General features: G+C 32.6%; 1 protein-coding gene across 1 annotated transcript in view; it reads right to left on the bottom strand.

Annotated features, from left to right (window-relative positions):
- Positions 1–10,953, bottom strand: part of LOC106457784 (regulator of microtubule dynamics protein 2-like) — a 37,327-nt gene extending 26,374 nt beyond the window's left edge. The window contains exons 1-3 of the mRNA XM_022383826.1: positions 10,534–10,953; positions 4,056–4,224; positions 312–423 (exon numbers count right to left, since the gene is read on the bottom strand). Coding sequence (XP_022239534.1) covers positions 312–423; positions 4,056–4,224; positions 10,534–10,874 — 622 coding nt within the window. The 5' untranslated portion in view covers positions 10,875–10,953. The remainder of the gene's footprint in view (positions 1–311; positions 424–4,055; positions 4,225–10,533) is intronic.
- Between the last annotated feature and the right edge of the window lie 4,695 nt (positions 10,954–15,648).

The raw sequence follows: 15,648 nt of genomic DNA, 5'->3' as shown, positions 1-15,648 counted from the left end.
AAAACTTTCAAATAAAACCATTAAAACATTACCCTTGTACATCTAAAACTTTCAAATAAAACCATTAAAACATTACCCTTGTACATCTAAAACTTTCAAATAAAACCATTAAAACATTACCCTTGTACATCTAAAACTTTCAAATAAAACCAACTACATTATTCATTTAACAAACATTTTTGACTAATTAATTCAATACAATATTTGGATGCAGATTTTTTTTCTTCAACTACAGACAATCTTTTGTTCAAAGAAAAATATGAAATGCAATAGCACTCATTAGATTAAAAAATACACAAAAAACATATCACCTTCAAAAGAAAAATCTCTTTTCTTTTCTTGTTCTGAATGCTTTTCTGCTATTATTCCACAAAGATAAGCAGCTTTGGCTAATCTCCAGAGATATTCTGCATTTCCTTCAAACTGCAAAAAACAAAACAGTGATAAAATCTAAAAGTGAAATGTTCAAGTTCAGTGCAAGGAAACTGATCAAGAGAAGGACACTAACATGATCTCACTCAGGAATGATCTATATTCATTACATAACAAAAACTAAGCCTTAATGAATCAAAGTACCACCAAATGTCACTTGAAAGAAACACAAAATGTATGTAGATGATCCTTAATAAATGGGCTTGAAAAATCAACAAAAGCCTAGTACAAACTCTCTATGCCAAATGCTGTGATCTCACGAACTAGAGAAGCAGTGCAATAGGAACACACTGCACTTCTCTTATATTCAAGAACTTTGTACACATTGCAAATAAGCACTAAATGTGTGTTTTGCACAACACAATTAACATGCTTTATCAATTAGAAATAAACAAAATATTTGAGAGATGCGTGAGGTCACAGTAGTTTGTAAACATTTTGTGCAAGTTTCAATTAAAAAGCCCAACAGGAAACATACTTATTGGTATTTTATTCTCCTAATCACGCAACTGGCAATGACAATGTATGTATAGGTAGCTTAGTTATGCTGTTAATATAAACACTTATTATTGTAGGGGACTTTAATTATAAAGAAATTAACTAGTTTAAAATTTTTACCTAGTTCAGCTCCTTTCAGAAAATGCCTGTAGGGAAGTCCATGGAATGTGACACCTGGTGGCAGGGGCTCCATAAGGGCAAACGCATGGGAGACCACGTCTCATCATGACTATGGTATACACTTCGCCACAATGGAAGGGGAAGAGACAAATGAGCTCCATGTATTGCAGGGATTGGTGAAATGAGAACGTGACCATCCAAGCACTTGCACACAAGTTGTTAGTGAGCCAATATGTGTAATGTGGTTGGAGCACATTCAGACCATACCTTGTGTCCTCACCTTGACTCTACTGAAGAGATTCTATGGGACAGATTCTAGTTGCAGAAGGAGGGCACTTTAGTTATGCAATAAGGATTCATATAGTGTGTGCTCACATCAACTCTACTGAACATATTTTATGGAGCAGACTCCAGCTGCAGGAGGAAGGAACTTTAGTTATGCAGTATGGTTTTGTATGACGTATACTCACTTTGAATCTACTGAACAGACTTTGGTTCAGAAGGAGAGCATATCAGGTGTGGATCAGGTTTTCTGTACATTGTGTGCTCACCTCTATACAACCGAACAGGCTCTGGTTGCAGTAGGAGGGCACAAGGGGTATCAGTTATGGTCTAGAGGGGTGACCTACACTATGCTGATAGTGTCACCACCACCTCACTTCTCACTGCATTGTGCTAAGCCCAACAAGCAGGAATTCTCCATGGTCCACCATTCCAGCAGCTAGGAACTGGTAAATGGCGAGGGTCTTTTATGCTCCACTCAATGAAGGGGGAGAATTTGTGATGTGGAAACCTGGAGAAGTGCCCAGATATCCATCAGAACACCAGCTGGAAGGTTCTTTACTAGAGACAGTGCAATGGGTGACCTCCAAATCTTATTTTAAAAGCCAGTAAATATGAGCCAAAGAAATGGGCAGAACACTTCCTTGGTTCTAGCTTTTCCCATGATAGTCCATAGGATAGGTATGGTCTGGATCAGACAATTGAGTATAATGTGGAACATCCCATTTCACAGTGGGCACTAGCAGAGCCAGGGTGGATGGCAGGAGCACTTTCCGTTATCCTGGTTTGACGAGAATTTTCAGTAAGTATACCCTGGGAGGCAACACCAGCCACATGGAAGGATCCTATGAATATAAAAATAGGCTCTGAAAAAGAAATTGTACATATCTTCTCAAAGACAGTGATGTGACTGAAGAATGTCAACTAGTGGCAGCCGATTTCCATCAGGAGACAAAACAGCCAGATGGTGTAGATAATGTTACGTATTATAATTTGAATTATAATTATTATATTATAATGAAACTGAATCAAATTGTAAGTTAAATTTAGTAGAAAAATTATACTTTGAATTTAGCAGTTAAGTAAAAGCCAATATATAGCCAGTTTATGATATTTGCCAACAAGATTGATACAAACAGTTTTCTTTTTTAACACAAATATGTTTTAATATACAAACAACAATACAATTTACAATAAATTATTACACACAATGATTTATATGCAAAATTTTACAAACTCATAAGCAATATAAAGTCTTCTTTCTAGTCTGGAACTTCCTTGATATCTTATTGAGGGTTCACGATGAGCGAGTTAATTACAAGTTGACAAAGGTACAATTTACTTAACAGGGAGCTAGATAACTTTGTCCATAATTATTCACCAGCCACACACGCCGAGTTTTTCACCGTTGAAGTTAGGTAATGTTTTCATAAAAGTACTAATGTCCGATGAGAATCCACTGAAGTTAAGTGATTTGTAATGTTCAAACTTTGTAAATGCTCCTGGTCAAATATCTGCATTTTCTGATTGATAAGCGTTATAACAATCACAGTTATAGCTTCTGAAGTTTACAGAACACTGACTATAGCAAACTAATAATATATACTCTTTTTTGGCACGTCACGTTGGTTACACATATAGGCGTGTGGAGAGTTTCTAAACATTCAGATTACATAACAATACAAAGCTACATTAAGTGTTTATGTACATACATTTTTGATTCTTACACTCGAGAATCTTCTACAACTTTAGAGAATAGGCGAGAGTTTCGCAATACACATTTAACACTATAAGCTATGTATATTTCTAAATATAAACTTAATTTAATCAAACGTTGATATTAAAATAAATATGTGATAATAAATCCATCACAATAAGAAGAGATGAATTTGTGGAGAGTCGTCCACATATCACATACCAAAAGAAGACAGACTAATGTTTTGTCAAAACATGTATGTTCCCTCAAAAATATATCACTTCATTATTCTTATAAATCATTGTCTGCCAACTTATTATTATCTGTAAATTGTTTGGCTGGAAAACATATACTAGTCACCAAAACAAGATATAATGCAAAATTATGGAGTTGCATTTTTGGATTGTTATTATGGGTGCTAAATAATAACACCAAAACACAAAATCATTTGGTACCTGATGATGCTTTTAGTAACAAAATCATGGTAGTAATAGATGAAAAAAATCATTTCCTATAAGTCCATAGAAAACTTAAAATTATTTTAGATTTTAAGTAGTGTTTTGAAATAAATATTAATAGCCATTAAATATGACAAACAATGGCACTATTAGTGAATAGAATTACTAAATTATATAGTAAATATATATTACATTACATTTCTAGAAAGGTTCTTGTGATTGACCTTTGTGTTTTAACCTTTTATCATCTTCACCCATACATTTATACCAATTACAGTAATGGAAAAACCCTTCCATGGATGATAAAGGGTGAAATATAAATTATGGGTTTTCATCTCTCTTAGAAATGAAATTTATATTTAGTTATTATTATTATTGAAAAATTTTACATTAAAATCCTACCCATGATCTCAAAATAAATTCAAAACCTCCCAAGACTTGTTGAATAAACGCTTCATTTTGTGATTAATGAACTGTTGGGTTTTTGTACTTGATACAATTTTAGGGTAATTTTACTAATTCTCTTAAAAAAAAAAAAACAAATCAATTTTCTATCTAAAGTACTTTACCTCTTTTTTCCTTGAAAACAAAGTTGAATATGCAGCTTCTTTTTCTTCAGTTGAACCTTCTAGGCTTTGATCAATTTTTCTAAAGAAATCTTGTTCCTGTACATCTTCAATAGTTGTGAGCAATTCTATAGAGCCACTGGTGTACGTCCAGTCATTGGGCAGTAAATCACTAGAAGTTAAATAATGTTTCAAGTTATTAAAACAAAATGTATCTATACAAGATTCTCCTTATCATAAGAGTTGTCATATTTTTGAAACATTATAGAATCCCCGCCCTGTACAGCTTACTGTACAATATACAAAATTAGTATTTTGGATCTTAGTGTTATTCAAGGTTAATATATTTAACATATGATTTTCCTTATAGTCTGTTTAGATGCCATTTGTAAAAGTACATTTAGATTTAATGATATTTCAGGTTTTGAATAAAATTTCTTAAATGAATATTTCAACCTTCATTCTTTTCTTTGAAATTTTACAATGTATTATTTGTATCTCTAAAAACAAACATGTTGCATGGATTAAATATATAATTTGGAATATATATACATATATCAATGACATGCTGGTTAGATTTGTAGAATAGATTTATTAATATGGGGAGATATTTGCATGTGATGGACTTCATTTATATAGTTTAGAAAACAGTGTTTGGGGAAGTGCTAAATAACTATTTAACAGAAGTGGGAAAAGTTTTTGACCTCAAGATAATACATCGTGGAAGATATAGTGCAAGATAAAAACAATAATTAGTTATATGGGTAAAAGTAAGTTGCTAGAGTCTGAAGCTTTGTGACCAGTTACCATGTTACATGTCACGAGTATTACAAAATATTGGTTAAATGAAAATTATAAGTTATTTTTCAAAGTCTTTTGTTAGCAATCTGTGAATAAAAGAGGGGGAGGGTTAATCTTGTTTGTAAAAACATGAGATGAAAGCTAATAGAAAAGTGAAAGCATTGAAACTGGAAACAATACTGTGGTTTGGGTTAAGGCTCCCAACAAACAAACAAAGTTTCTTAATATCTTCTATGGACAGCCTGACCAGGTTGTTGACAATGATAGAAATATGTACAAATCGATTAGTAGCAATCCAAACAGAAAAATGCTCATTATTATGGAATGCTTTAATTTTTTGAAAACTAACTGGATTAGTCTGTCTTTGTCACATGAATTGGAAGAATGTTCTGAAGTTTTGTGGATTGTTTTTCACTCATTTGTTCAGTATAGGAAAGGTCATAATAAAAAGGAAGATAATATTTTAGATTCTATTCTTTGTACAGAAATAAGTAAGATATGGTTAGAAACTTATTTGTGAACTTGGATAATACCAATCAGAACATTATTATATTTTATGTTTTTTATGGAAACCAACTGTAAAGTCAAGTCCCTTACATTAGAAAAATTGACTTACTAAAACTGTAAGATATTTTAAAGAGAGATTGAGTGGCTAATCTAAATAATATGAAAGCTAAGAGGCTTGGATTATTTTATTAGTTCAATTATGCAAGAGTAACTGAAAAGGAGTGTATTCCCACTAAATTTGTAAATTCCAACTTGTGTTTTTCAATGGATGAAAAGAAAAATTAAACATCTAATAGAATAAAAATTTCTAGCTTATAAGGACTGAAAACATAAAATTTGACTTGAAGGGATATTATGCTTTAAATATCTGTAAGGAAATTATGATAATTATAAACCATTTAAAGGGAATTCTAAAATGAAAGGTCCCTCCCACTGGGCGCACAAGCTCTGTACTCCCATGGGCAGTTATCAGGGACATGACATATAACCAGAAAGCCACTGGTAATATCGGCAATCAAACTCTTCTATCTCCTGTGATGCAGCTGGCCTCCACATGAGGAATCAATGCCTCTTAGTACAACCCCTGAGACTGTTATGTAGTGCTCACCTTAATCCAATGTCAAAATGAAAGAAGGGAACACAATAACAGTACTTCTGATAAAATAATGGAAAAAATCCTCATGCTAACTAGGACTTTATCTAGAAATTTTGTATTATAATAATGATTTTCAACATGATTTTTGAAAAGGATTTATTTGTTTAACTGATTTTCTGAGTTTCTGATAAGCTTCCACACTTTTGGTTTTGGATGAGGACACTCCAGTTGATTCTATCTAATCAAAACATCTTAGGTATGAAAAAAAAGGTGTCCAAAAAAAGATTCAGTGTGTGAATTAAAGGAATGAAATCAAAATTGGCAGCCAAACTGATGGCTACACTTACAGCAAATATTCATTCATTAGTTAGCTAGGCTACATTTTTTGTTCAGCTTTGGACATGACGGTGGATAAAATAAAATATGTGCCCAAGCTAATTAATGAATGAATATTTGCTGTAAAATTCTTATCAATGCTATAAATGTAGATACCAGTTTGGCCACCAACTTTGATTTCATTCCTTTAAGTCACACACTGAATCATTTTTTTGGCCACACCTTTTTTTTTTCACACTTATGGTGTTTTTGATTAGATATCATGACATTTTGTCAATACACACCAACAAGCCACAGCAAGTAAGAAAATGACACTTAATAGTAACCAACATTAGTTTTAGGATCATAATCCTATTATTCGGAACAGACATATACCTTGCAGAACCAACCAGATTCTTTGAAATATATGATGGTAGTTATTCCTCTCTAAAACAGTGTTAATAACTTCCTTTATAGTAATGCCATAGAATCTACATTAACAGTTTCTTTAAATCACTCCTATGCAATCAGTCCAGCCATATCAAGCATCATCATTATTTATGCTAAATGCTTAAGCTAATATCACATGATGCTAAATGCTCTTTACTTTGGAGAATTCATAAAATTTAGTAAATTTGTGCTGAAAAGTTGATAATGAATAATAAATAATAACCATCCACCCATATGATTCTTTTGAAAGCTTGAGCTAGAAAACTGCTAGTTTGCTTGCCTAACCAATACTTATGTATCTGCACATCCTTTCACCTTATAGGTTTGCTGATCTCAGTCACCTATCTTTAATCTGAATTACAAAAACAGTCCACTTTTAATCTTAGGTGAAGCTGTAGTAAAAATGTTAGGCCGATAACTCACATGACTTTTTGCATAGATGTGCATAAAAAGTCTGGTTATATTTGAGCAGTTTTTCTTGAATAACTTTGCACATGTGGCTTACATTTACACCAAATGATACACCTAATTGTAAGATGTAAAGATCTATCAGTATACCAAATTTGAAAAAAATCCATAAAAGTTAAGTATTTTTTTCTATCAAATAAAGTTTTCGTACTATTGGTGAAAAGAAATAAAAAAAATAGAAAGAAACTCAATCAATATTGGAGATCTTATATCTCAGGTATTTCCTAATGTATTACCTTGAAATTTGGTATGTGAAAATATGTGATAGTTTGTATTACCTCAGTCCGAGCTACAGAAGGTGGAAAGTCACTAAACTATTACTCCTGTTGAAAACACGCAGTGTGTCCTGCAGGTTGTTTTTTTTGGGGGCCACAAGACACACTGTAGTGTGTCTTGATATACTTGAAAAAAAAAAAGTTCCAGGATCTTATTAAGAAACTTTTAAAGTTAAAGAGTATCCTGGGAGTAAGGCTCTGGAGAGCTATCATTTAGAATAACATGATCCCCTTACGACAAGGACATAAAAGTGTTGCATGTTCACAAAGACCATAGGAAAGAGCAAGATGACAAAAGGTTGTTTAGCCCATACCAGAAAACTTTCACCAACAAAACAAGCATCCAAAACTTTCAACAAATTAAATATTGCTTCTTTACATCCATCTGTTTAAAATAACTTGAACAACACAAACTACACTGTTAGGCAAATAACTTAAAATTTGTATATTAGTATATGAAACTTTAAATACAAAATAATTTTGCTGAAAAAAATAGTCTGTATCTGGCTTTTTAAAGTTCAAGTCTATTGTTTGTTATGGTCCATTCAAGTTTACATTTTCAACTTTTCAATCCACCATTCAGAAGGAATACCTATATGTAGATTGTTCCAGCCTTTAACAATTCTAAGCACTTGAATCAATCATGTTGCTTCTAGCTCTTTTATACCTTAAAGAAAACAAGTTCAAAACTTATATGAATGGGTACAAGGTTGTTCATTTGAGAAATCATAGAAACTTTCTTATTGTTTTATGTCTCCATCTGGAGTCACTGACCATTACAGACAAACATCAAGTGTTGGAGAATGGAAAGTACTAACAATGTTTCATCATAATTATACTCAAGTTTAAAATTCTCTCATGTCTTAGATTTCTTTATTCACACATCTAGTATTATGTTCTTAGCAATACATCAATAGTCTTCTTATACTGAGAAAACAAAACAGCACAAAATCTGAAACCTCACAAACAAGGCTGGCGTTAGCAATTTTTAGAATCAATCGGAGAGATTTTTGATATTTCCACCTTTCCTATCGCATCCTCTTTCCAGCCCTACTCTCAAAAGGAATAAATGTGCATGTAACTCCAAAACACACTATATTCTGAACTATTTAGTTACCGCAACTACAATACTACATACTAACATAGAGAATATGGAGTGCATTACAAGTACAGTACAAAATAGGCTGTTGGTGAGATTTTTATGGCTTTAAGAGCAGAAAAAGTGTTCATTAATTCTGTGTAGTCTAGCTTTGTTGTAATTTCATTTTCTATTGACACTATAGACAGTCCTACCAGTCTTTAGTGGAACATGGTAAAAGTAGGTAAGTTTTAATTAATTTTAGCTTTGAAATGAAAAAGCTTTTCTCTCTGTCTTGCAGCAACAGTAACTGTGCTCATATGCAGTATTCTAAGGACAATGTAGGTAGTTAAACGTTTAAGTGAATATACTGCAGAGTTTCAAATGATGACCATTTCTTTGGCAACTACTGCAGCATCTCGGTCACTATTTGAAGATCTTGAACCATCTCTACTCCACATACATCACTTAAGCCATTACACGTCAAAATCTGTAGCAAGTTACCACAACACACTTCTAGTGAATATGGATCCACTTCTGTGAGTTTAGAAACCTCACAGAGGAATCAGAACTTGACCAAAATTAACTTCAGTTGCTGGAACCTTTCATCATTTTATTATCTAACTGTACTAATGGTAGAATATTGGTTTAGATAGTTAGAAAAAGTAGCTTAAATTTTCTTAGATTTTTTGACATAACCAATTCATTATGATTTCTGTTTGGTGCCTAATGCAGTTACATATTAGTCTGTACCTAAGTCTTAACAAGGTTACAATAAGAGAAAATTTTTATTGTAGTCAATTTTTAATGGTATTTCAGAATCAAAATCAAATTTAGACAAATGGCTTTTTGAGAAGCACTGTAAATTGCAGACATAAACAATGAATATCAAACATTCCAAAACAACCTTCTAAGGTATTACAGAACTTGCAGTTTCTAAATTAAAACAAGATAAAACTCTCAGTAGCTACAACACTTGAAATTCTTTTAGGCAAGATTAGAGTAAATTAATGTACGACACCTTTTTTTTCCCTTTTATTAGCTATATTTTTGTGCACCAGCAATACCAAGCATGGGGCGCACGTATACTCAATTCAATTTTATTGCTCATCAGGATCTCAACCAGCCTACCCTCAAATTGAAATTATTTTATGCAAGATTAGAGTAAATTAGTCTACGAGATAATAGGCATGGTCAAATACATCAATGGAAAAAGTTTAACTTTCTGCATCCTAAACTGTAATTAGATTTCAAATGAGTCAAGAGATGACAGAGCTATGAGCTAAAACTTTGTACTTAAAACACTCAGAACCATTCTATGATCCACTATGCCCCAGCTAGAAAGTTAATTTATTATTTACTCTTTCACTTTTACTTTACATAAGGTAGTTCTTTTTACTAGTAGAGAAAATGAGGGCCTAAGGCTGCTAGCCTTCAATCAATTTCATCTTTCTTAATTTTTTTTAAATAACCATACAATATTACAGGTATCTGTGAGAAACTGGACTTCCTGTGAAAACAAGGAGAAATACGAGAATTTCACAATTCGTACAAAGTTGGAAGAATGTGAACAGTTTCTATAAAATAACTGCATACTTCTAGTTCTACCTTAACATCCAACACAGACTTATATTACTATTTGTATTAGTAACATAACAAGGCTTCTTTCATTTCCAAATACTTAAGATTTTTCTTTTACAAATACCACACATTTAAAGATATAAAGAAAAAATTATAAGTTTGTAATTTTATGTTACTATCTTAGTTTCAAACTTTCAACTTTCTGGCAATATAATGTTACTAAGTGTGTAGTACAAAACATTACATCATTTTAAATTACCTTTAGATGTACACGTGATTTAAATTAAAATCTAGCTCTCATACACATGCCTAACAAAAAATAACAATTACATGTAAATTATAGCTTATAAATAAATGCGATAAATATCGTGTAATTAATTTTGTACTACACATACACTACACAATATTTACTTTTCTGCTACTTCATAGAAAATTTCACTTTCTTCTCCATCATCACCACTAGCAATACTTAATGGTATTCGTGTTTCTGAAGTTCTAATGGCACTAGTATCTACTTTTGATAAGTTCGGCTCTGAAGTTCGCTTTCTAAGTAAATGAGCTGGTAAAACAGACTTCACTTCTTTAAATTCTTGTTTCAGTTCTCGTACTTCAGAAGCTAAGTCAGACAGTTCGCGACGAATAGTTTTATTTAAAATATAACACACATATAAACCTAAACTATTTATACTTATGAAAACTCCTGTTCCTAATACGGCAACCAATGTCAACTTATGTCGCAAATTTCCATCCATTTTACTAGTTAATGCTCTGTTTGTGTGTTTTTTTGGCAATAAAACTTAAAACCAAGTCTTACAAAACACAACTACCAAATACTTTGACACCCCTCTTCACTTTGAACCCCGCCTCGTTACAGAACACAAATGTAAATTAACAGTTTATTGACAAGTAAACCTTAAATATTGTAATATAACTGTTTTGTTGTTTTACATAATTTATAGTGCATTCTGGAGGGTTGCGGACATTTTATAACAATGTTAGAAAATAAAACTTTTATTTTCCAGTTAATTAAAAAAAAGACTTTTGTTATTTTAACAAATGTTTCATCACCGTGGCTTCATCGACTTATAGTTTTTGCACAAAATATGGTGAAACGTTTGTTGAAATAACAAAAGTGTTGTTTTTTAATTAGCTGGAGAATAAAATTAATTTTTTTCTAACTATTTTGTCGAAAAGTTAGTTTTTTTTTCGTAAATCCTAATGAAGCCGCAATGGCGAAATGTGGGTTGAAATAAAAACTACTTATATCATTATTATTTAAAGAGTACGGATAGTTTTTCTAACTTTGAGTTTTTGTACAATCTTAAGAAGCCAAAATGACAAAACGTAGGTTGAAATAACTATTTGAGGAAACTTGTGTTTCTACAACAGGCAGTTGCCGTCCATTCTACAAAGTTTCGTCAAGAATACTTTGCCTAAACAATCTATCAAAAATAAATAAACATTTGTTATTGTTTTTCAAAATTAACTAGAGAATATAAATCCCCCCCAACTTTATTGTCACTTTGCAGAAGCGCTCAGTTGAAAAGCCGAAACATCGTCTATTAATTAAAGCAGCTAAATTTCTAATCACGAACCACTATAATAGTTCATAACAAAGATCGCAAGGAATTGCACAAAACCCTAATAGAACGTTTGAGCAAAAAGTACTTATTCTCTTGTCATCTAACACCAAGCCCCCCAGTAGCACAGCGGTATGTCTGCGGACTTATAATACTAGAAACCTGGTTTCGATACCCGTGGTAGGCAGAGCACAAATATCAAATTGTGTAGCTTTGTGCTTAATTCCAAACAATCTAACAAAAAAAAAAAAAAAAAGAACGGCTTGGTATATTGCACCCAAATCTTTTGTAGAATACTAAATAATGTACCGCGAATGTAGTAGGGATATTGAGAGGTCTATTTGTTTCTTCTATATTTTAAATAAGCTAAACATATAATAATTCTAGTGTAAACGATGTTATCATTACCCCTTGTAGTTAGTTTTTTTACATATATCTGGTGTTTCTTTGAAAAGCATAAGTAGAGGGTGAAACTGGAATTACCATTTAATAACACAGGTCTGCGAATATATAACTTCATAAAAGTTGTTTTGGTTTTAATAAGGATTTTACATAATTCAGCTACGGAGATATCAATAATAATATTCTTTTTTTTTCCATCACGTAAGAATGTTTTTACAAATTGGAAGAAAATAAAACTCTTACTTAGATCAAATTATTATTTCGTTTAACACAATGAATATTTATATTATTATTATGTTTGTTATGTTTGGGTTCTAGAACGTTCGATAAGACTCTCACTTCGCGATTGGTATAGAGAAATCCATATCCAGTGGTTGTAAACATTTTAAACATAAAAAATGGACCCGATTTCAATGAAAATGATTCACTTATGTAAAAACCTGTACGTGATGGAGAAAAATGGATATTATTTTCAAATTAAGCGTACAGGAATTGCTTTAGAACATGTACAAATTTCAAGACAATAAAATCATCGTAGGCCTGAATAACAGATTAACATTAGATGACTGTAACATGTAGGTACTTAATGCTTGTTTGTTTGTTTTGAATTTCGCGGAAAGATACACGAGGGCTATCTGCGCTAGCCGTTCCTAATTTAGCAGTGTAAAACTAGAGGGAAGGCAGCTAGTCATCACCACCCACCGCCAACTCTTGGGCTACTCTTTTACCAACGAATAATGGGATTGACCGTCATATTATAACGCCCCCCACGGCTGAAATGGCGAGCATGTTTGGTGTGATGGGGATTCGAACCCGCGACCCGCACATTGCGAGCCGAGTGCCCTAACCACCTGGCCATGCCGGGCCGGTACTTAATGCTTTGTAAACCATACAATCAGTGGCTTTAGAAAGCCAACCCATATATTATGTATGAAGTGAAGGAGTAAAAAACCAATACACATAATATTAACTTACACAGATTCGTAGAATAATTACTTTCGAATACAAGAAGGTTTATTTAAAGAGATGTTTTAGACGTATATGTTTTATTTGAAAAGGCTGTTTTTCTACTGGTAAAATTTTATACGAGCTTAATGGGGGTTGTGTCTTAGTCTAGGCATACATTTACCAATTGCTTTGCATTATATATAGAGAATTTAGTTACACAGAAACTATATTCTCAAACAAATATCCGTAGTGAAGTATAAAAAGCCAGCAAACAAGATAAATAGAAAATTGGGAATTTAAAAAATTTGTAAATAGGGATCGTAAAAAAGTAAGAAAGCAAAGCTGGAGATACTGTTTTGACTCCACCAAATGAAATTCTGGGTAAGAGCATGGAGCCAAAATAAGGGTTTGTAGTTTCAGTAGATAATGGATACAATATCCCCAGCCTTGTTTCCTTATTTTTCTTACGATCAATATTTGCAGATATTTTTTATTAGCCGCAGCATAACAGCTCATAAAACGGCTCTGAGAAGTTTATTTTTGAAGTACAAACTTTTAACTCGTAGCTCCGTCATCTCTTGACCGATTTGAAATCTAATTACAGTTTTGGATTCATGTATTTGACCACGCCCAAGGTCTTATAGATTAATTTACTCTAATCCTGCCTAAAAGAATTTCAATTTGAGGATAGACTTGTAGAGATCCTGATCAGTATTAAAATTAAATCCAATATACGTGTGCCCCACGCATGGTATTGCTGGCGCATAAAAATATAGTCAATAAAAAAGAAATAAGGTCTCATAGATTAATTTACTATAATCCTGCCTAAAAGAATTTCAAGTGCCGAGGCTACTGAGTATTCCATCTTGTTTATCTTTTATAACTGCGGTGATATGTCTTGCTTATTGTTATTATAACTTATTAGAGTAAACTTTCACACTAAATATTGTCTGTACACTTGATCGAAGTTACAAAAGAGAAATTGTTATGAACTGCTCAAGTAAACAAAATAAAAGGACAGCTGAATGTGGTTTATTTTAGACTTTGACTTTAAACATTGAGTAGGTTAAACATAGTAGAAAAATTATTTAGACTCCGACTGCAATAAAAGCTAAAATAGAGGCGAAAACCGTTTCCGATTCATTCGTCTTCTGCTCAAAAATCTTCCTGATTCATTTTGAAATTAAATTATTGAAGAATGACTCACGCCCACCCCACCCCTTATTTTTACTACACCACAAATAATTTTGTGAAACATCTGTTAAAGACTGGAATATAATGTTGTTTTAAAGAAAATCTTAATATGTATATATAAATAAAATTAATGATGATAAATATAAAAAAATCACAAATCCATTATCTCAAAATATCAATTTCAATTATAGTAAAGTTTACGCCACTTTAATGTTACAGGATCAATAATGTTTCATATTTATTGTTTACACAGTATTAGTTTGTTAAAGGATTAAATGGGCCCGGTATGGCCAGGTGGTTAAGGCACTCGACTCGCAATCTGAGTTCGAATCCCCGTCACACCAAACATGCTCGCCCTTTCAGCCGTGGGGGCGTTATAATGTGACGGTCAATCCCACAATTCGTTGGTAAAAGAGTAGCCCAATAGTTGGCGGTGGGTGGTGATGACTAGCTGCCTTCCCTCTGAATTAGGGACGGCTAGCGTAGATGGCCCTCGAGTAGCTTTGCGCGAAATTCAAAACAAACAAACAATAAAGGATTAAATAACTGTAACGGATTGAAGATTTTATTATCCAGATTTTATCAAGTTTTTATGCCCCTGGACTACGTAATAGTTTGTATTTCTTTATATCTTAACAACAGTTGTACCTAAAAATCTGTTTATAAACTCCTAAAATAATTTGTATGGATGCATAGTCGTAAAATGTCACAATATGTAATAAAGACATGACCTTCTTGCAACAGTTTAATGGAAATAACTGAAACACGGTTAAATGTAGATGATTTTGATTACAGAAATGTCTTTGAAATACAAGGTTATTTAATAGGGATAGAGTACTAAAGATAGAGAGAGAGAGAGAGGTGGCTTTGTATGTAAAATGTGAGTTAAATCCTGTTGAAATTGAGAATATCAAAGACAATAGCAAGAAGATTGAATCCATTTGCGTTTCTATTAGCGGATATAAAGGGTTTGTTTAAAGTTAAGCATAGAGCTACACAAGGGGCTATCTGTGCTCTGTCCACCACGGGTATCGAAACCCGGTTTCTAGCAGTGTAAGTCCGCAGACATCCCGCTGTGCCACTGGGGGCAGGATATGATAGGAAAAAAGACTTTTAGTGGGAATTTTTTACAGATCACTAGATGATATTGATTAAATTTTTGAGAAACTTTACAGTGAGATTAAGATTTCAGCTGTTAATTAGGTCATAATTATGGGTGATTATAATTTCAGGCATATAGAGTGGGAAATGCTAGAGTTAAACCATGAGTTATTCTTCTTCATTGGGATTTGGTCCATGTTTTGGACCAGGGAACGTCAGGTTCAGCGTAGACCTCTTCCTCCTTCTCTAAAATTGTTATTTTGTTTGTATTGTTACTGAATCCTAGGTAATAATCCTGTTA

This window comes from Limulus polyphemus, unplaced genomic scaffold, assembly GCF_000517525.1.
Source record: "Limulus polyphemus unplaced genomic scaffold, Limulus_polyphemus-2.1.2 Scaffold373, whole genome shotgun sequence".
Classification (NCBI taxonomy): domain Eukaryota; kingdom Metazoa; phylum Arthropoda; class Merostomata; order Xiphosura; family Limulidae; genus Limulus; species Limulus polyphemus.
Note: the sequence above shows the minus strand (reverse complement) of the source record. Positions and strands in the feature narration are given on the sequence as shown.